The sequence below is a fragment of the Thunnus thynnus genome, chromosome 20, assembly GCF_963924715.1.
Source record: "Thunnus thynnus chromosome 20, fThuThy2.1, whole genome shotgun sequence".
Lineage (NCBI taxonomy): Eukaryota > Metazoa > Chordata > Actinopteri > Scombriformes > Scombridae > Thunnus > Thunnus thynnus.
In genome coordinates, this window is record NC_089536.1 from 4,303,856 (window position 1) to 4,325,985 (window position 22,130).

At 39.6% G+C, this 22,130-nt stretch overlaps 1 protein-coding gene across 3 annotated transcripts in view; it reads right to left on the bottom strand.

Annotated features, from left to right (window-relative positions):
- The window catches only part of LOC137171559 (serine-rich coiled-coil domain-containing protein 2-like), a 63,841-nt gene that overhangs the window by 28,843 nt on the left and 12,868 nt on the right, over positions 1–22,130 (bottom strand). For all 3 annotated transcript variants that reach the window (XM_067575566.1, XM_067575568.1, XM_067575567.1), the window contains exons 2-6: positions 8,965–10,337; positions 8,018–8,185; positions 7,729–7,905; positions 7,557–7,630; positions 6,039–6,212 (exon numbers count right to left, since the gene is read on the bottom strand). In XM_067575566.1, the coding sequence (XP_067431667.1) occupies positions 6,039–6,212; positions 7,557–7,630; positions 7,729–7,905; positions 8,018–8,185; positions 8,965–10,294 (1,923 nt within the window). In that variant the 5' untranslated portion in view covers positions 10,295–10,337. The remainder of the gene's footprint in view (positions 1–6,038; positions 6,213–7,556; positions 7,631–7,728; positions 7,906–8,017; positions 8,186–8,964; positions 10,338–22,130) is intronic.

A 22,130-nucleotide genomic window follows, 5' to 3' on the forward strand; every position in this document is an offset into this window, starting at 1 on the left:
ACCATCTCTCCTCATCCTCCCCTTCTACTTTTTCTTATTTCCTCCTTTTTCTCTCCTCCTCGCTTCCTTCTGATTGATCTTTTTCCTCCTCTCCTTTCCTTAAACATTGTTATTGTAGAACTACAAATCGTTTTATAGCCTCATTCGGACTGGGTTTATTTCTCAGGGGGAGGTGAGGTGATGTTAACGTTACCTGCTGGTCGGGTCATAATTTCAGCTGCTCCTCCTGTCATTTTAATCCCATCTGGAGCAGCGTCCTTGTATTTGATTTTTTTTCCTGCATTTTATCAGCTCAGTGTGAAATTGGACTTTTGCATGAAAATGTTTTTGCTAATCTGACAGATGGAAACATGCTAACAGCAACGTACAGGCCTGTTTGGGAACCAATACGACGACAGAAAAACATAAAAGCTCATTAAATGGGCTGTTGTAATGTCAGCTACAGGTACCAGGGCTGCAACTAATGATTATTTTCATTATGGATTAATCTGATTAGTTGTTTGGTCTTTAAAATGTCAGAAAATGGTCCAAGATGATGTCCTCAAATGTCTTGTTTTGTGCCGACAATCAGTCCACAACCCAGTTTACTGTCATAAAGGACTAAAGAAACCAGAAAATATTCATATTTCAGAAGCTGGAATCAATCAGAATTTGTACTTTTTCTTGAACAATGACTCCAAATGATTAATTGATTATCAAAATAGTTGGCGATTTATTTAGTAGTTGGAAACTATAGATTCATCTTTACAGCTCTAGTAGGTACTGCTCTTCCCTTTCAGACCTGTTTTTAGACCATATTTATTCACATTTTGACAAATAGTCTCCATTAAAGTCGTGTGAATCAGCTGTTAGCAGCTGCTGTTTGCAGTGTATTCATGGATGTACGGACAACTATCACTGGATTACTGTGATACTCAGATTCAGACAACTTTATTTATCCCATTCAGTTTGGTAGTGTACCCAGACCATGCATAAGAAAACAAAAAACAAACAAATAACAGACAGATCTATGCCAGAGAAAGTCAGTACACAGGTACTCACAGACATGTAAATAAATGAACAATAAATAGATCCATAAAAAATAAGTAAAATCCCAGCAATAACAAGCCCCAGAATAATTAGTTAAGGCTATAAAACTCCAGTACTCCAGAGTATGGAAATATTATTCATTCCACATAGTGCTATCAAGGTTTAACAGCCTGATGGCAGAAGGAATGAAAGATTTTGAAAGACGATTTGTCTTCACAAGTGGCCTGAGGGCGTTAAAATGAAGTCGGAGGACGGGATGTGGTCGGGTTGGGAAACTTGACCACCTGCCTCTCCCACAGAGAACACAAGTCTCTTTGATGGATACCAATTATCTTAGAACAGACCCTCACAATATTGTAGAGGCGGTTCTTGTCCTTGACAGAGAGACCCCCAAACCAACAAATAAAAGAAAATATTAAGATACTTTCAATAAAAGACTGATAGAGAATACATAAGGTGCCCTTACAGGCATTAAAAGAATTTAATTTCCTCAGCAGGTGAATCCTCTGTTGACCTCTCTTCACAATACTCTCAGTGTTAACATCTAACTTCACAGTTCCTCAATACTTATCAACATTATCACCATGGATACTACTTACTGAAGAAAATTTTAAAATGTGATGATTGTCAGGCAACTTCTGAAGTGTCTTTTTTTCTGATTTCTAAGTGAATTTCTGGAAGTTTATTGGTGATTGATATCAGAGATAATGATCAGGAAGTGGAGGTCACACTGGATGATATCGATGTGTGTTTCATGTGTGTGTGTTCAGATTCGACCGAGTTATGAAAGTTTTTTGACACTTCTTCATCTCACGCAGTATCGTTGCCTCATCTTCACCCCCCCCCTCCCCCGGAGAGACTTTTAGCTTTGTACTGCTGAATGTTCATGTCTTTTACAGACCAGATCCTGTCGATTCTCCAGCGTTAAAACACCGTCCAGAAAACCATGAGTTCAATTAGCGAGGAGCACAGAGAATAATTCATCCCCCACCTCCCCTGTGATGCTCATCCCATCTGAATGGAGCTTAAGAAATCGACAGAAACCGGCATGTAAATCGCTCTCGCTCAGTCCTGCCATCATCAGAACGGTAAAGGAGAAAATCAGTGTCTTCTCTTTCTCGACGCTCTTCCTCTCATCTTCCCTCCTCCTCCTCCGCCGCCTCGCTTTAGTCTCTGAACTAATCAATGTTTCAGTCTTGTATGGAAGCTACACACACACTTTCATTCCGCTGCTTTCTCACTTGACTTGGCAGCGCCGCACCGACAAACAGAAAGCAGCTTCTTGCTTTTTGTATTGACCCACCTCCTCAAAACACACACACACACACACACACACACACAAAACAACAGCTTCCTAGTGATTTCAGGCTGTTTGACCTGAGTTCGGTGCGTAACGGTGTGTTGACAGCTTCAGACTTGTTGCCCTACACACACACACACACACACACACACACACACACACACACACACACACACACACACACACACACACAGACAGACAGACAGACAGCCTTCTCTTGGACCAACACTGACCCCTGGTGGTCTTTCGAAGCATTAATAATGATAATTTGTGTTGCACTTTAATCAACAAACTTACAAATTGCTGCAAAATCTTTAAAAAAAAAAAAAACAACAAAAAATTAAAGGACCATCAGGTACAGATTTGAACTTCAGACATCAGTTAAAACTCATTAGTGTCCCGAGAGCTCATTAAGGTCAATCAGTCTTTAAGACAAACAGCTCGTTAACACAAAAGGCTCATTAAGACAGAGGACTCGTTAAGAGCCACTTAACATTATTCAGGAGCTGTATTAACTGTATTGAGCAGGAGAAGTGAAGGACCGTCACGTCCTCCATCCACAGCTCAGAGCTCCACAAACTGATGTCAAGTCATGTTTCATCTGTTTGTGCTGAGAGTGACACCTGCTGGTTCATTTAAAAACTGACTCTAATCTTTCTAAACTCAGAAATGTTCTCTGACATGAAACTACTAAAAGATTAAACATCTTAAAGGCTTGTTGACTAGTTTGAGAGTTGCTCCAGTACATCAGCTCTGTATCGACACAGTTCAAAAAACAACAATATGAATAATTAGTCAATTAATCTATTAGTTGATTGACAGAAAAACAATCTGCAGGTATTTTGATCATCAAATAATTGTTTTAGGCGCTTTTTCAAGCAAAAAAAAAAAGCCAAATCTCTTCTGGTTTCAGCTTCTCAAATGAGAAAATTGAATGCTTTTCTTTGTCATGTATGACAGGAAACAGGATTTCCGACTGTTGATGAGGCAGTACGGACATCTGAAGACGTCACCTTTGATTCTGGGAAATTATAAAAAAGACATTTTTCGCTGTTTTTCTTTTAAAGAGAAAACGATTAGTCAAATAATCAAGAGAATAATCGGTAGTTGCAGGCTAATAATTTTTACAGCTATATATGTGGAGGATTTGGAAATTCGGATGGATGTTGCTCATATGAATATGCAATTAAAAACACAATTAAGCTAAAACGTGATATTAAACAATAAACAGTTCTCAATAAACCTCTTGAGTTACTCTCTTGGCCAAACATTTTTAATTAAAAAGAAAAAAATAAATCATTATTATTTTCCTTTTGGGCAAATTAATACTTTATCGTTTATGTTCCATGAAGGGGAAGAGATTAGATGCAAGAGGAAAATGAATTATTTTATGTTATTAACTGAATTGACTTTCCAAGAAAAATACATTAACACTGAATTACCAAAAATGTATGTTTTGTAAGTTTTTAATACCATTTATATTTTTCATGTAAAAGCTTTGACACTAGTTTTACTTGTTAGGAAGCTGGTATCAACTTTTTAAAATATAAAAACACCACAGTGAGCTGCCTCAAATCTCAAGGAAGACCAAGATGCAATTAAATATAAAATTAAATATACAATTAAATATAAATATGGATTAAGTTTCAATTAAATATAAAAGAACAACATAAACTTTGAGCTTTTACCCTCAGTGAGGAGCTGTAGGAGCCAAATGAAATTAAGATGCTGAATGTTTAACTTACTTTGAATTTCTTTTTTTATTGTATCATAGTTGATTTTTACTGCATCTATGCATCTTAAATCATACTGTGTCCCTGCTGCTTGTCCTCATCATTATCCTGCATCGTTTTTTTAACGCTCTGTGGTGAAACCAAAGATCATTTTCACTAAAGAGGACCATAATATTTCAACATGCAGACCAGATAGAAGCTCATCGGTTTGCAGTAGAAGCTGTAATTCACAGATCAGCCACACGAGGGAGGCAGAGGATTTCATCCAGACTTTAACAGTCCTGATAACGACACCTGAAGCAGACGTGCGATCACAGTGACGACAGACGACACAGGAAGTTCATGGTTTTAAAGATGGACGACCTCTGAGAAGAAGAACTGAGGATGAAGGTTTGAAGATAAAAGTAACATCTATAGACTCATTGAGCTGTACGGCCTGGATCCACAATCTGCAGCTTTTATAGAGCAAAGAATTCAGTTTCCCATCATATCCAACAAGCTGACCTTTCATTATATTTGGTGACTCGTCTATTTCTTTACTTGTGTACAATTTAAGTGTCGTGGAGCTCTGAGGAAACAAGAAAGTTCTTCTTTGTCATATCGATCCTTCTTAGATAATCTGCTGTATATGTGGAGGTTTGCGTGTCTTCGTCCTTTGTGTTGTGTTTTTGTTGCATTTTTACACCATGAACATGTCTGTGCTGCGTATTTATCATCACTCAGTGCTCTTCAGTTCTCTTCCGCTGAGAGACCTCGAGTTCAGACTCGTTCCAAAAATGTGCAACACGTGCCAGCTGTACATATTCTGACATTAAACACGACGGCCTGTTTCTGCCTGTTTGAGGTTCAGTTTGTTCTTTCGCTGTCCGACATCCGACGCAGGACGTCCGTGACCCGTCTGAGAACGCTGCTTCCTCAAAGTAGGACAGAGAAGCAGGATGAAGCTGATGCTGCTGGAATATTAAACACTCACTTTTTTTGTCTTTTTCTCTTTTCTATTCAGGGTGCTTCGCCTGAGATAAACCAACAAATGAGCTGCGGATTAAGCTGCTTCTGTGTGACATCAGCATCATGTAAGATGATTTATCTTGGGGGGGTTTTTTGACAACTGTGTCACATTTTACTCAACTGGTTAAATTACAAAGTTCTCATGTTTTCACCTCATATTAATAAAAAAAATAGATGTTTTGATTGACTTTGTTTTACTTTAACTGAGTTTGTTCCTAACATTTCAGCATTTATAATCATATACAATCCGTAAATAAATGATTTTTAACACTATAATGTAGTTATAAGCAGATGTAAGGATAATTTTTATTAATGTGCAGTAATGTCAACAACTATTATCTTCTGCTATGAAGACAGTTTAATACATTGAGTTATAAATCTTTACAAATCCATTTGCTTATAACAACATTATAGTGTGTTATAAACCATGTAGTGAATGTTTATATAATGATAATAAACGCTAAATGAGGGAACTTTAAGTGCCAGTTTGTTACTAAAAACATTAATTCTTTTATTTGTTCATCTAATACTTTCAAATTAAAGTTATTTTTTCTGTATATTTAGTCATTTTCAAGAGCTTCAAACACACAATTAAGAATTTTTAAAAAGACGTCAAAAAGCTGAAATTCAATTCACAGTAATTTTGTAAACTTATCCTTTAAAACTAAACTGTTTCTTTCTCTTTTGAACAACACTGTATATCCTGGTTTGCACAGATGAGAGCATGAATGTTCCTGAAATATAATGATGTTGTTGTTGTGATGACGACGGAGCAACACTACAACTCTGTTATGACTTATGTATCTGATCTTGTATTAATATTGTGCAAATAAAACAAAAAGAAAAGCATATTTGACTGATCTGATGCCATTTTCTTCTTCAGTTTGTCTATTTTAACCTCTATCAGGGTCTTTATGTCACACACACACACACACACACACACACACACACACACTGGCAGGCCTTACGATGCTGTTGAGGTCGGAGTCGAAGCTCCCGATGTGGTGGGTGGTGTTTCCGTTGGTGTGGATGGAGGCAGTGGTGGCGGCGCCTCCTAGCGTCTCCAGACCCTCCTCGTCCCACATGTAGGTTCCCCCCGATCCGCAGCTGTCCGAGGGGGACAAGTCCAGGGACGAACCCCCCTGCAGCGTCGGGACACAGAGAGAGAGAGAGAGAGGACAGACATGTCAGACTACTTCACATCTTTTTACATGTTTGAATCATGAAGAGACATTTTGAAAGTTTAACAGCAAACAAATTTAAAACAGTAGTCGTCCCAGACTCCTTCGTCAAGCAAGAACTGGAAGAAGTGAAAATATTCCTCCAATATATTGAAACAGCTTCCTGTCTGATAGAGTTTTAATGGACTCACAGTCAGCGGTTTCCTTCCAGCGTCTAGTTTAGTGCTGCTGGATCATTTAAAAAGGTGTTTGACAGGTTAGAAACTGTCTTTACATGCTGTGATCAATGTGACTGATGTGTCAAACTGTTCTAACTGTGTACGGGAGGAGTCAAGTATCATGACACTCCTTGTATTCACATATCAGACTGATATCCTTCTGATGACACTATTAGGGCTACAACTTACGATTATTTCCATTCAATTTCCATTTCATTTAGTCTATAAACTGTCCGTTAATTCCCCAGAGCCCAAGATAACATATTAGAATATCTTGTTTTGTCCAACCAACAGTCCAAAACCCCAAAAATATTCAGTTTATAATGAAATAAAACAAAGAAAAAGTAGAAAATCCTCACACTATTCCCAAAGATTATGTTGCTTCTTCTATCTGGTTTATTTGTGGGGATTCATTTCCTGTATTTTGATATTCAGCGTTGGTTGATCAGGATGTTTTTACGGATGAATAAATTAAAACTTTTGATTTGAACAGGAAGAGAAGAAGAAAGTGTGATAAATAATTTATCTTTTAAGTGGATTTTAAACTACACATCATTCATTTATGAACAGAATCACTGACATATTTTAAATCTAAATATTTAAAAAAATGTAATTTTAGCTCAAAGTTTTCCATTTCCACAATGTTTAATTGTTGTTTTTTTTTTACTGTTTTTATCCTATTGGATTGTATTTCTGGTATTTTATTGTATATACTTTTATTTGCTGGATTTCATTTAATCGAGGTGCTGAAAAAAATCAGTGTTGGAGATCTTTTAGGATTTTATAAACATAGGCTGTCTATATATACTTAAACTTGCATGAAGCCATTATGTGCTGTGATGATGTTGATGTGGAAATGAGTTTAGCAGATTAACGTGTCAGAATAATCTCATAAGAGATGAGTCATGTAGGCTGGAACATATATTATTTATATTAATTGCTGAAGTCTTTTAAATATATGCTGAATAGAAGCAATCTGAGTGACTTCTCAGCTCTGCAGGAAGCAGATAATCGACGCTGATTGATAGACTCATGTTACTGTGCTTTTACACGATCTGTTGATCTGTCTATTGATCAGCTTTGGTACCTGGTCGTGGTAGTCTGGCTGACTGGACCTTCTCCGGCGGGAGAGCCGGGTCAGCTGATGCTCTCCTCGCTCACCTGGAAGAAAAAAAACAAACAAGAAAACCTGTTTAACGAATGTTTCAAGACTTTTCTTAACCTGCACATTAATATATATATATATATATAAAACTCACCACTCAGTCTCACGCCAGCCCAGTCCATACTGTCGTCCAGAAAACACAGTCCAGTCACCTTGGTAACGCCGTTAACCGCCACCTTGTCGTCATCAAACCTGGTACACGATTGGTCGAGCCCTGAGTCGTCTTCATCGTTTTTAGAGGAGAGAAGCAGTATGCCCACCCCTCCGTTCCCTACAAACACAAAACATGTTGATTTCCATTTCTCATCTGAAGCTCACATATAAAAACATATATATAACATGAAAAAGTCAAAAACAACAGTTGCATCCATGTCGTCCTTTACCGAGGTTGTCAAAGTCGTCCATGTACTCCTGACTGGTGTCGTTTCTGTCCAGAGAAGAAGTGGAGGATAGGGACATGTCCTCCAGCGTCTCCCCCACAATCGACAGCTCTCTGTGGGACACTAACTCTGTCAACAGCCCCACTGTCTCCGGAGCCTCTGGGGTAGTTTCTGAGAGGAGAGAGATCAGACATTTCAGATGATATAATCGGATGAAAAATGAAGGAAATATGAAAAGAGATAAATCTGATGACTTACAGCACCAGTCAAACACACCTTCTCATTCCCTTGAATGAGAAAGCATCCAAACTTTTGACTGACACTGTTTATCAGATGGAAAACGGAATAATATATGAGGTGAGACATGGTACGATAGATATGATGAGATATGAGATGAGAGGATCAGAGGAAATGAGGGTAGAGAAGAGAGAAGATTAGATGAGAAATTTGAGATATAAGAGAATAAATGATTTGATTAGAGATAAAGGAAGATGTAGGTTACCAGATATGAGTTGACGAATCAGAAATAAACTAAAAGATGGTGTGAAGATGAGAAGATGAGACACGATGAAGAAAGATAAATGAGAAATGTCTTTAAAAAAGTTAAGATATCAGAGATGGGAGAAAACTGAATGAAATATATAAGATGAGAGATGTGATGAGACTTGAGAGATGAAATATGTTATGATGAGATATGAGTTGAGAAGATGAGAAGAGGGAAGGATGAAATGAGATAAACTGAAATTTAATGAGAAATTAGAGATTAAATACAACATGAAATATATGAGATGAGTTGAGATTAGAGATGTGATGAGATATAAAAGGATAAAATTGGACATAACTGACATTTTATGAGGTTTTAAATGAGAAGAGATAAGAGGAAGTGAAGGGATTAGTAATATTTTGGATGGTGATGATGTCAGAGGTTCAGTCTGATGATAATCTCTCACCTGGGCTGTTGTCTGTCGTAGACGGCGTCTCCGCTGAGTTCCTCCATCCGTTCACCTCCGCATCTCCTCCCGACACGTTGGCTGAGGTCACTCTGAGGGGGCGGGACTGCTTCATGAGTGACGGGCGGGACAGCTTGTAGCTGATGCCACTGGGCTTAGAGGCGGAGCCGAGGCTGGGTAGGAGGGGCTTCTTTAAAGCAGAAGGGGGCAGGAGGGAGGGGATGCCGACCCCTGACCTTTGAGCTTTGACCTCTCCACCTCTACCTCCGCCCTCAGGAGTCTGGCTGCCAGCGGGTGTTTTCGCCACGCTGCCCCTGGGTGGAGCCTGCGCAGAGGAGGCGGTCGGCTCTTTGAGGCCTCGCTCGGCAGCCCTGTTGTTGGAGTAGGAGCGGGTGGCGGTGGGGGAGCGAGAGTGGGACGAGGAGGAGGAGGAGGGAGGGGGGAGGGTGGGGGAGGGCTGCCGCCGCACCTGGGTGAGGCTACGAGAGCGAAACCGATCACTTTCAGTCAGATGGACGGACGGAGCGGGCCCGAGACTGTCGCTCGAGTGCGAACGGCTGGCCGGCGGTTTCTTTTGGAGGGGAGAACCAGATCGAGAACCAGGACCAGAACTCGGCCTGGAACCACCAGGGCGAGCAAAGCTCTGAGGCTGCCTCAGAAAACCGTTAGTTGTACTCCGTGGTTTAGATCCAGAGAGACCGTTGAGGGTCTGCTTTGTGCCGTTGGTCAGACCTGAGGCAGCCTGGCTCGGTTTGAAACTGTGAGATCCACTTTTAGACACAGGAAGCGTTCGAGGGCTGGACTGTGGCGATGGTGATGATGATTTTGATGTCACCGGCTGGCCAAAGCCACGCCCCTTCCCTGCAGAGGATGCGGGTGGCTTCTTCAGGTCGTGCTGCGACACCGCCGGTGACCTCTGAGGCGACCCGTGTTCCCGTGGAGGATAATACTGATGGGCATTGCCGCTCCGATTCTGCCCGACACCTTTTCCTCTCCGCCACTCCTTCTCTGCGTCGCCCCCGCCGTCCTCCATCGCCCCGTTCTCCTTCTTCCATTTCATAGAAAACGAAGTGGGCACTCGTATAAATCCGTTCTGTTTCACAGAGGTGGGCGGTGCGGTGACCGGGCCAGGGTGGTGGTAGAACCCGTTGGTGAGGCGGGTGCTGGTGGCGGTGGCGGCGGCGCTGGTGAAGGTGCCGGCGTTTGAGGTGGGAGCTGAACACATCTGAGATAAAGGTGCGGCGGATTTGGGCCGCGAGCCGAATTTGGGCAACCTAGAAACCATGGTGGGCATGGCAGGAGGAGGGCCGACAAGAGGAGGGGCTGACATCAGACCCCGCCCACTTCACCATGGAGACACTGAGGAAGAGGAGCTGCAGACGGAAGAGAAGATGAAGACAGAGACTGATGTAAGAATCTTTTTGAACAGATTATTCATCACAGGTCAGTTATCTGTACTTCCTGCCAGATTTAAAACAAATCTCCGTGTTTAGAGTTCATCGTGTCACAATGACCTTCAATTAAACAGCCAATATGACGACCATTTTTTTTTAGCTCACTCCATGTTTATTCTGTCAGATGGATATTTTAGATATTAATAGCCTTGAAAAGGAAACCAAAGTACAGCTGCTTATTTTCTCAATGAATCAATTAGTTGTTTACTCCATAAAATGTCAGAAAATGGTGAAAAAATGTCGTTCACTGTTTCCTAATGTCCAAGATGACGTCATCAAATGACTTGTTTTGTCCACAACACAAAGATATTCAGTTTACTGTCAAAGAGGACAAATGAAACCAGAAAATATTCACATTTAAGAAGCTGGAACCAGAGAATCTGGACAGTTTTTTAATTAAAAAAATGACTCCAAATGATTAATTATCTAAATAGTTGGTGATTCATTTAATAGTTGAGAACTAATTGACTAATCAACTAATCATTGCAGCTCTAAACCAAAGAATCCTGCACACTGTCTGAAGGTTTTTATCGGGAGAATAATCCTGCTGATCAGAGGACGTCAGAAACCTTCCTAATATTTATATACACGAAGGTCAATGAGCTCCTCCGATAAACAAACGGGATACTGAGTTCTTACAAGTGAGGACGAACAGTGACGTGCAAAAGCTTTGAGGCACTTTAGATGTTTATATTCTTCTTCCATGACGCAGCAGCAGCAGCATCACTGAGGCGTCCGATCACCTGCAGCTGGACAACACACATCCAGCCGGAGTCATAAAGAATCTTCAGCCCCCCCCCCCGGGCCCCGTTCTACTTAAAATTAATCTGGAGCTGTTGTCATAGCAACGAGTCCTTTAACCAAAAACCTGCTGAGGTGCAGCTTATTAACAGGATCGTGACCAAGACATTTTAGGATGAACTCAGATTTATAATGAAAGAATGTTGAGGTAAGAACATGCAGGTTATTGACTAATAATTATGATCTATCGGTGTAATTATCATTTATTTTTCAGAATGAAGAGTTATTTGTACTTATACACAGAGGTATAAAGCTCCAATAATCAGGACTTAAAAAGATAAAAATAACAATTAAAAAAAAAAAAAAACACTAAAATACATCACCACAAGAATAAAATAAGGTAAAAAGAAAATAAACATTGCTTCTATAACATCTGTGCATTTTATATTAATAAAATGTTAACTCAAAGATTGTGACGGTTAAAACCAGCAGAACCAGAACATTTAATTTGACATTTGAAACAATTAAACCTGTTAAGTGATTAGCTTACTTGCTGAAACATGCTGCAGTAATTATAGTTGATCTTTGGATGTTTTTATGACGTTACATTATCACGACAGACGTGTGATTATCACCATAAAGTCCCCTCATGTGTTCAGTGAGGAAGAAACGTACCAGTCACGCACCCAGCGCTCCCAGTCTGACCACAATCACTGGTAATATCTGACTGTCTGACAGTGACAGTGGAAACATTGTGGAGCACAATAACGGCAGTAACAATGTTAATCTGTTGCCCCAGTGCATGCTGGGAGGGTTCCAACACACATATAGCTCATTTAATAGCGATCACAAGATCAGCCAATCATATGAATCGTGGCTTCAACTCTCTACTCATTGCGCCTCCGTTATTAAAGATAACGTCATCCAGGACGAACAAATCCATCCTCAAACTGCCAATTAGCTGGACAGCTAATTTAGCGACATCACAGACATCACATCAAGTCAACTGATCAATAAAAACTATCCATAGCGTTATTTTGTAAGCATGATCCTCACTTTACTTTTACTGCCTCAAACCTTTACACAGTACTGCACATAATAAATTTACCATTATTATAAATGTGCAGGAACTTTTTTGGGAAATTTAGATTTTGTTAGCTGACAAAGTTTCCCTGTAAACCTCAACAAATTAAATATTCAAACTGTAATGACCTGTTCAAATCCAAAATTTACAGTCTATAAACACAACAGTAAGTAATTTTCCTCATGATCCAGTAGAGGGCTTCTTAAAATTCACTATCAGCTTGACCCATTGCAGCTAAACTAAGCTAATAAATAAAAATGGAGGACAGTAGCTGATCAGATAATACTGACATGGAAGCGTCTGAGCAGCAGTGTGTGGAAGTATTTTAGGGGCGAAATTACCAACAAAAGATACGTAAAAAAGCAGCTTCTTTATTCTACAACGACAACAAGTCTGAGGACTCAGCAGCTGGTTTAGACACAGCGGAGGCATCAAACAAGCGGAGCAACGTTACCTCTACAACCTGGTGTGACAGTAAAATCTAAAAGACACATAATGCAGCTTTATGACACCACACAGGGACATATAAAGACTGCACCGAACAGTAAGACGCTCCGACCGCTGATGGACGACTTATATGCTTCTCACGGTCTCGGTGAATTGTATCTGAGAAACATCACGGTATCTGGGTCACGTTCGAATGAAAGTGAACTTGACCTTTCGGAAAAGTGTCAGCAGCTTCTTCAGAGAATCACTTTCAGTGCTGAGTCAGTGGAAAAATCCACCGAGGAGCAGCAGCAGCAGCTCTGTGAGCAACTGTTAGTGTGATTAACAGCTTGAAACACGTGAAGCCATCTGCAGCTGCTGAACACTGAAGGGTGTGTGTGTGTGTGTGTGTGTGTGTGTGTGTGTGTGTGAGGTTACACACAGACAGGATCAGATGGGTGTGTCTTCTAAAACATCATGATTACTATCTGTGTGTACTGTTGAAGGTGCAGACACAGCTGATGTTTTTATTATGGGTGTGGTGTGTGTGTGTGTGTGTGTGTGTGAGAGAGACTGCAGTGGTTAATGTGTTATCTCTACACACACACACACACACACACAGACAGGTAAGACTGGATACAATCCCCGAGGCAGTGAATCTAGAAACAAGGCAGGCCTGTTTCTGCTCTGTTTGATACTAAAAAGGACAGATTTTGGGTGGAGCAGAAGCAGACGAGGCCACAGCAACAGTCCTCCATCTTTAAATACCTCCTACAACGTGTTAAAAACTACCTGAGCAGGTGACAGCATCCAGTATTTCACCAGACAAAAAGATTTCTGACCCGCTTAACTGACCGGGCAAGTGCAGGAAAACATTAACTCTGCAATTAAGAGAACAACACTCGCATGAAGTCGTCTGCCATTGTTGTTGTGTCGCGTTTAAGGGTGTTTATTTGACCCGATGATTAAAAAAAAAAAAACCAAACACTTTGACGACCTAGATGCTCTGCATAGATGTTATGAAGACAATAATATAGTGATAGCGGTCAACAGAAATGATCAGCCTGTACTCACCCGCTCTGTTACAAACGAAGCTGAATGACAAGCAGGTGCAGAAGACGACCTTTAATTACTACCGCACCACCCCGGTGACACACACACACACACACACACACACACACACACACACACACACACACACACACACACACAAACACACACACACACACTCCCTACTACTGGTGACCAAGTGACAGGCACTCTGACCAAATACATCCCTTGTGTCTACTAGGGATGTGCAGAGAGCCCAGTATTTGTATTTGTATCTGTATTTGTTGAGACAGCAAAATTATTTGTATTTGTATTCGAATAAAAGTGGAAAGAGGCTTAAAAATCCTGTTTTGGTTTTTATGACACTTTTCATTTTAGAAAATTAAAGTGTTACAATAAGTGCTCATGAATAAACTACCTTACAAAGGAGGTCCCCACATCGGATCTTGAACTGGAGTCTCCCAGATCATAGACGACTGCGTTGATTACTGAGCTAAAACTTTACTCATCACCTCATTGCAGACAGACCTCTACCTATTTATACACCCATAACACTGAGACAGCACAGTGTGTAACATGTAGAAGAACTTCAAAGGTGATTCTTGCTTTGCAATTTTCATTTAATGACTATTTTTTACAACCTAACTTTGTGGAAAGGAGAAGAGGAACAACAGGTTCCCTTGGAAGCACTTTACATGTGTCAGTATCTCAGCTTTATCTCTGGGGAACACCCTCAACAAATCATTTTTTAAAATATTTGTATGAAACAAATATTCGTATAAAACCTACTAATTGTGCTTTGCTGAATAATGTATTTGTATTCGGGCACACCCCTTAGTGCCTACAATCCGTTTTCCCCGTACACACTATAACACCAAGCAGGCGTTTTCACATTTTCGCACTCTGGAGGACATTTTGGAAAAGCTCCGTTTTCAGGGGAGAAAAACACCATTTTAGTCTGGACGGAGGAACAAAACAGAGAGAAGCAGATGTGTTTATGAATTTAGCTGGCTTAAAGAGGACATGGTCTCAGAGCTGCAATGATTAGTCAGTCAGCAGACAATTAATCAGCAAATATTTTGATAATCGAATAATAGTTTTATTCATTTTTCAAGCAAATATGGAAAAACTTTGCTGAATTTCTCTTCTAAAATATAAAGATTTGAAGCTTTTCTTACATGATAGTAAAGTGAATATCTTTGGGTTTTTGGACTGTTGTTCTGATAAAATAATTTAGACATTTAAAGATGTCAACTTTGACTTTGAGAATCAGGATTTTCACTAGGCCTATTTTTTGACATTTTATAGACAAAACAATGAATCGAGAAATTATCATCATATAATCATAGATTCTCTGGTTGCAGCTTCTCAAATGTGAAGATTTTCTGCTTTTATCAGCTTTAAATTTAAAAAAAAAGTTATATATTTTGGTTTTTGACTGTTTGTCAGAGGAAAATATGCAATTTGAAGACATTTGAGAGACTAAATGATCAATTAATGTATTAATTAACAATGAAAATAATCATAACTTGCAGCTATAGTCGTCCTCAACAAGCTTTTCATTTTTCTCTCTCTCATCAGACCAAATAATCACAACACACACATCTCCAGCCCTGCAGACTTGGCACATGGCTGATGTCGATAGGACAAAATAAAAAAGCAAACAAACAAAAAAAAAAAAAACATAAGCCTCCTCAGTCATTTGTCCGCCCAAGGCCACCGTACATACCATGAACTAAAGCGAGCATCACAAGCTGTTCTGGATGCCTTAAATTAAAACAGCTGATGTGTTTATCTCCAGCAGAAGAAAACGAGGCATGACACAGCTGAAAAACTTATGATTTCAGTGTGAGAGAGAAGCAAAGGTCAAAACATCATCCGAGGATTTTTTAAGAGGATCATCTGCACGGCCCGGAGGGCTGCGGGGATTACATAAAACCTCCAGAGCTGAAATAGAAATGCTGCTCCGCTCCTCCGCTCAGATACACAAATGAAAATATCAATCATTAAGTTATAGATACAAAGAGTCAAGAGTCAACCGAGAGTTATTGTTTGCTTCCCATCACATACTGACTTTACAGAGCGAGATAAATTAATAAAGAGTTTCCAATAAAAGATGCAGCATTACGCTGACTCACAACTTCCTGTTACTGCTGTGTCACAGTCACCGGCCGAGAAGCAGAACAACAGACTCATCACAACCCCAAAACCCTCCCGTCATTATTTTTACCAGATAGAACTGACACTCTGGAGTTTGGAAACAATCGTTCACTAAAGCTAAAAATGATCAAGTTTCGGTTTCAGATGTTGTGCAAAAACTCATTGATTAGTTATTTGGTCTATTAAATGTCCATCAGAAGTTAAACCAGCAAATATTCACATTTGAGAAGCTGGAATCAATCAGAGAATGTTTAGCATTGTTGTTTATTAAAATTACTTAAATGATTAATCAACTATCAAAATAGTTGCCTCATTAATTATCAGTCAATCAACAGAAGTGACAGTTAGCCAACAGCTAAAGGGGAACACGTTGGTTTAGACTGAGATCAAAATCTCTTTCACAAGGGAACCCCGTGAGCAAATTACAACATCACAAAGAGACACTTCAGTCTCACAGAACAGTTATTAATAAAATATTTTAAATGATCAGGAAGTAGAACTTTACAGTCTCTCAGAGGAACATGTGGCTCCAATTTCAGTTTGTTTTGCCGTTAATTTACAGTAGTGTGAATAGTACTGGTCTCTCCAGGGTTAAAGGTCACAATCTTTCCAGTGTGTCTTATACCAGCAGTCAAGTGTCCATATGAGCAGTGAGAGAGGATATCTGTGGATATCAAGTGGATATCTGCCACATTTACAGTCTTTAGAGCATCAGACTTGTTGAGCTGCGGTGGAAGTACAGTAACAAAAAGACTGTAACGTTGAAAGATATCTACTTGATTTATTGTGACCTGAATAACTGAGAATCTCAGACACACTCAAGGTGTTAAAACATGCCGTCTGACTCCTTCAGTCATGACGACACCACACACACAGACACACTGTGGCCATGTTTTCCTCCGGTGTGTGTGTGTGTGTGTGTGTGTGTGTGTGTGTGTGCGGCTGTACTGCAGCAGAGACACACTGCTGTGCCGCCAAGGACACACAAGAGGAATGAAGACTGATGAACGAGGTCACAACAGAATGATGAGATCTTCAGTCTCTCGTTACTCTCTGTGTGTGTGTCTCTAATCCTTTCTCTCCGCTTCCTTTTATCTTTTTGTGTTACTACGTCTCTTTGTGTGTTTCTGCACGTGGGAGATTTACACTTTTTAGATTAAAGTTGTCCAAATAAAAACAGTAAAACATCCAGCGCAGAGATCCCTGAAAGGTTTGATGTTTCTGTTGCTGTTTTGCTTTAAATGTTCATTCATTTTGTTGTTTATATATAATCAGTCTGCACTTATTTCGGATTTTAAAAGCTGGACTTTTACTCGAGAAAGTCTGATAGTGATGGAGAGAAAAAGAAGAGCAGAAGGAAAGCAGGATATGTATAATTAGGCTGAAAGAGTCTGACTGTCTTCACACATCTGCAGCATCTGTCTGACAGTCTGGGGTTAGAAAGCCGGGGATGCACCACGATGAAATGTTTCTACAGTACCTCATTAAAACAGAGGCACATTAGAACGCCAGAGATATGTTTGAAGTCATTTAGATTTTTGTGTATGTCAAAAATATTTTAAAAATAAAATAATTTATAGGATCCTTCTCAAAACGTCTATGTTATGTTACCAACTACCAGCGGGTAACTCCTCTTTCATTTCATAAACTACAAAACAGCAACCATCCTCTAAACAAATGATACAGAGCAGCAGGCCAAACACAAGTTGGATTCATCTCACAAAAACAGAAAACATGAGGTTAAAATTGATCAAGGTGAAAGGTTGTTTTCACACATGTTGGACCAACGTGGCAGCTTTTTCCTTACTGAACTTGTGAGCTGGAAGCACGGGGTCACTGAACTCCCTGTGTCATCATGTGACCGCTGACAGAGAAAGTTCAACCAGTAACTTCCCTTCTTTACTTTCCCCAAATATAGATTAGCTACTGTACAAAGTGAACCACTCAGGTTTCCTACCAAGTGCATGAAAAACAGCAGAACTAATGTGAAAGCATCTCCTGCCTGTATGAGAATAACAGACTGAGTGGGAGGCAGAGTGCTCCGCTGTGTTATTATTAACGTCACATTTCCAGCAGAGGAGAGCAGCCTCTCTGCTCTGCTGTGTTATTATTAACGTCACATCTCCAGCAGAGGAGAGCAGCCTCTCTGCTCCGCTGTGTTATTATTAACGTCACATCTCCAGCAGAGGAGAGCAGCCTCTCTGCTCCGCTGTGTTATTATTAACGTCACATCTCCAGCAGAGGAGAGCAGCCTCTCTGCTCCACAGTATTATTATTAACGTCACATCTCCAGCGGTGGAGAGCAGCCTTTCTGCTCCAGTGTGTTATTATTAATGTCACATCTCCAGCAGAGGAGAGCAGCCTCTCTGCTGCGCCGTCAGCTCCGGGGAAAGACATCCAACACACTGAGTGGACGAAGGGTTTCTGAGGTGACTGACAGACTGTTCAGAGTTATTTTCTTCACCTTAAAGTTTACGTCGTTTAATGCTGCAGTTTGTGTTGGTCAGCTGATCTCGTTTGTTACTGCTGATGGCTGCTCCGCTCTACTAACGTTAGTCTCTGAGTGACGACGTAGAAAGTTAACAATACACAGTAATTCACATTTGTCTGGCAAAGACAAAGTTGCATATATGTTTCTCTTGAGCCTGCAGTCTAGGTTTGCTGTATTGGGATCTGTAACGTTTCGTGTTGGTCATTCAGATAAGTTTGTTGCAGCACCATCTCAGATTTTGTTCAAACCTTGTCTATATCATGAATGGGTCCCAAAAGCAAGGCCTGTAAAATATTTCTGATCAAATCCTGTGTTTTCATATTTTTTTTCAGCTCTTGATATCATTTCATTTTTATAGCCACAAAAATGTCTTATCTGGGAAGCCATGTTTGGTCATTAATATCTTGCCAAGTGTTAATCCTAACCTCACCAAACTTTGTAGGCTTGAAGACAAACATGTTTTCTGTTTGCCAAAACCAATAAAAGCCTGTACTGCATGCTATGTTGTTTTTTTTATAAGGCCTTTGATTTGGAAAAAAGATCAGATTTCCTAAACCAGATTGATATTGAGGGTACTACAAACCCACATTTTTGCACAAATATGATATTAATCATTATGTTTTTCTGCAAATACAACATTTTAATAATTTTGTGCCAATATTTGAGGTCTCTACCACTAATGGACATGAAGATATTATGAATAAAACAAGGCGTGGAAGCATATTTTGGTCATTTTCATAGGACTGAGAATGGTATGTGTGGTAGCTAGTAGGAACATAAAAATGTGCATGGGAATTGCTTGATGTATGGTTTGTTAGTTTTGGGACCCAAACATTATCATCATCATCTGCAATCCAGTTTGATTTTACTGCTGCTGGCTGATGCTGAAGAGAGATTTCAACGTCTAAATCATTACCGCAGGTGAACGTGTGTGTTTTAGATAAGACAAACACACAGACATGTGCTGTCATTTCCCTTTGATGAGTCAGCTTTAGTCTCACCGGGAAATCTGAAGCTTTCAGACTCTGGCTGCCAGCCAAAGAGTCCATTTGAATGAATGAATGACGAACCAGGTGTCAGTCATCCATGTCCATTTCTTTAATGGACAAGAAATTGTTAAACTGTGATTTCTGCGGTGACATGCAGCAGCGCTTCACTGACGAGTAAGGAAAGAGCGGGTGCTAATCAAATTATATCTTTGGGACCACCAAAGTTATTAAAAATCCTCCTGAGGGGAAGATGAATGTCGGCACAAACTTTCATCTCGATCCATTGAACAGGAATCTAAACTTTTAACTCTGAACCAAAAACTTTGAGCTGCTGGCGGCATCAGCAGGGCTAAAACATTTCATTTAAACTATTATAAAACTGAGAAAAGCAACATGTCTGGTGTTTTTTCTTGATAAATGACCATTGATTAAGCATTGAAACAAATATCAAATTGGTACTAGTGTCTGTAAATATATTATAATCAGTATCAGAGATTATAACGTGGTATTGATCCATTTCTCAAAATCCAACGATTGAATAATTATTGGTTTAAACCAAGTGTGAACAGCCATGTGATCAACAGAAACTTATCGATAAAAGGATCCCATGCTGAGTTCATGCTGACTGTATGATGCTTACAAGCCACTTTCAACTAATGGAGTTCACAGCAGAGCAACCAGGAAACAGCTGCAGAGCTTCATCTGCACTCAGCATCTGGTTCCTCACCATCAGACCTGCCGGGACTCGTCAGCATCCACTACATATTTTTCTGAGGTTCGCTTGTTTCTAACCTCCAAACAAACAACTAGATGCTCAGGATAAACTCCAAAATATCACCGATTAGCTGCTGAAGTGGCTGCAGGCGATTCAGAGTTCCTCAGAGTCTGTTTATTAGCTCTGGTTCGTACTTGAAGTCGGGCTGATGTGATTGATGGACTGACAGGCTGAGAGGGAGATATGGAAGTATATCAATATGTCTGCCCCTCAGCAGCTGCTATATTTAGCTCTGTAATTTCAGCAGAGACAGAGTTGGATTCGATCCAAACTTTAAAGGAAAAAAAAATAGCATAAAACATGTGAACAGGCCCAGGAGGAGGGCACAGTGGAGGTCATTAGCTGACTGAGTTTCCATGAGGTTTATGTGAAGGACAACAGGGAGGTTTAATGTTTAATCGAAGCTGCCAGTTTCACACAGGATATGTCAAACATGAACTATTTTATTATGGTTTGTTTCAAATAGCTGCTTCAGTTTTGGCTTTCCATTCTCTTTTTTACTGGCAAAGAATATCAGGGTTTCTGCAGGGTTCACCAAATTACCTTTAAGACTTTTTAATAGCACATAAAATGCAATTTAACACCTTTTTCCCAGTCAAACTGGTCAAAGACTGACGGAAACCCAGTAGGGACAATAAGGCCTACAATTATTCATTAAGTTCATGAATTTATTGACATTTATATCACATATTTGTCAGCACTTCTCAGCTGTAAATCACAATAATTTCTTCCCATTCTCACAATAGACTCACAATACTGAAGCTAATCAACCTCATAGTTTATAGAGCTGCAGATCATTAGCTGATTTATCAATTAGTCGATGGAATGAAGGTGTATCAGCAACTATTTTGATCAACTGAATACTCAGTTTTAGTCATTTCTTAAGCAAAAACGCCACAAATTTGCTTCTCAAAAGTGATGATTTAATACTTTTCTTTGTCATTCATGACAGTTAACTGAAAAAATGGGTTTTGGACTGTTGGTCAGACAAAATAAGACATTTAAAGACGTCATCTTAGACTCTGGGAACTATTTTCTGGTATTTTATAGACAAAACAGTTAAATTGAGTAAATAATTGTCAGATTAAATGGATCATTAGTTGCAGTCATAACAATTTTGAATCAGGACCTCCAGTATTTGGATGAAGTAGCTGATAAAGTAAAAGTCAGACTCCAGCTGTTATTTCAGTATCTCTTACTTTTAATCACCATTTAATATCTGCTGCTGCTGCTCAGCTTAAGTTTCCTCCTTAACAGAATCATTGATTTTTAGTTATTTATAGATGTTATTTGCAAATGTTGAAACCTAACTTGAGGGAATTTGAGAAGATTCAGAATCAATATAATGTTCTTAAACTCCAGCTTTTATCTAGCATCTCTTTGTCTTTCTGATGTTCTCCTTTCCATCCTCGACCTCCTTCTTCTCTATTCAAGCCCTCCTCCTCCTCCTCTTCTTTCCATAAACATCCCATTATTCCTCCCTCTCCTCCTCCTCCTCCTCCTCTTCTTTCCATAAACATCCCATTATTCCTCCCTCTCCTCCTCCTCCTCCTGCACTGTACATCATTCAGTCGTACACTGAGTCATCAATGTCCTCATGCTCCAATTCTCCGCTCACTGAGCTGAGAGGAATCGAGGGCCGGCAGAGAGAAAACCTAGAAAAGGTCAACTACATCCATCTGGGTCCTCAGATTTTACCTTTTAGAATAAAATGCTTCATGTTTTTTTTATTAACAGCACTTTTATATTGTAATCAATTCATCAGTAGTAGAAGTCACACTAACAAAAACAGGAAATTAAACAGTACATGCACATAAATAGGATTTAATTATAACATACATCATGTTTAAAAACTAATCAAATATTAGCAGCTGTGTGAATTTAGATAAAAACAAATACAATTATAAATGTATTATTTTAATTTACATTCTTTGCTATCATTAAAAACCTTTTATTTTAGAAATTATTTTGCAAAAACTTAAATATACGGTATTAA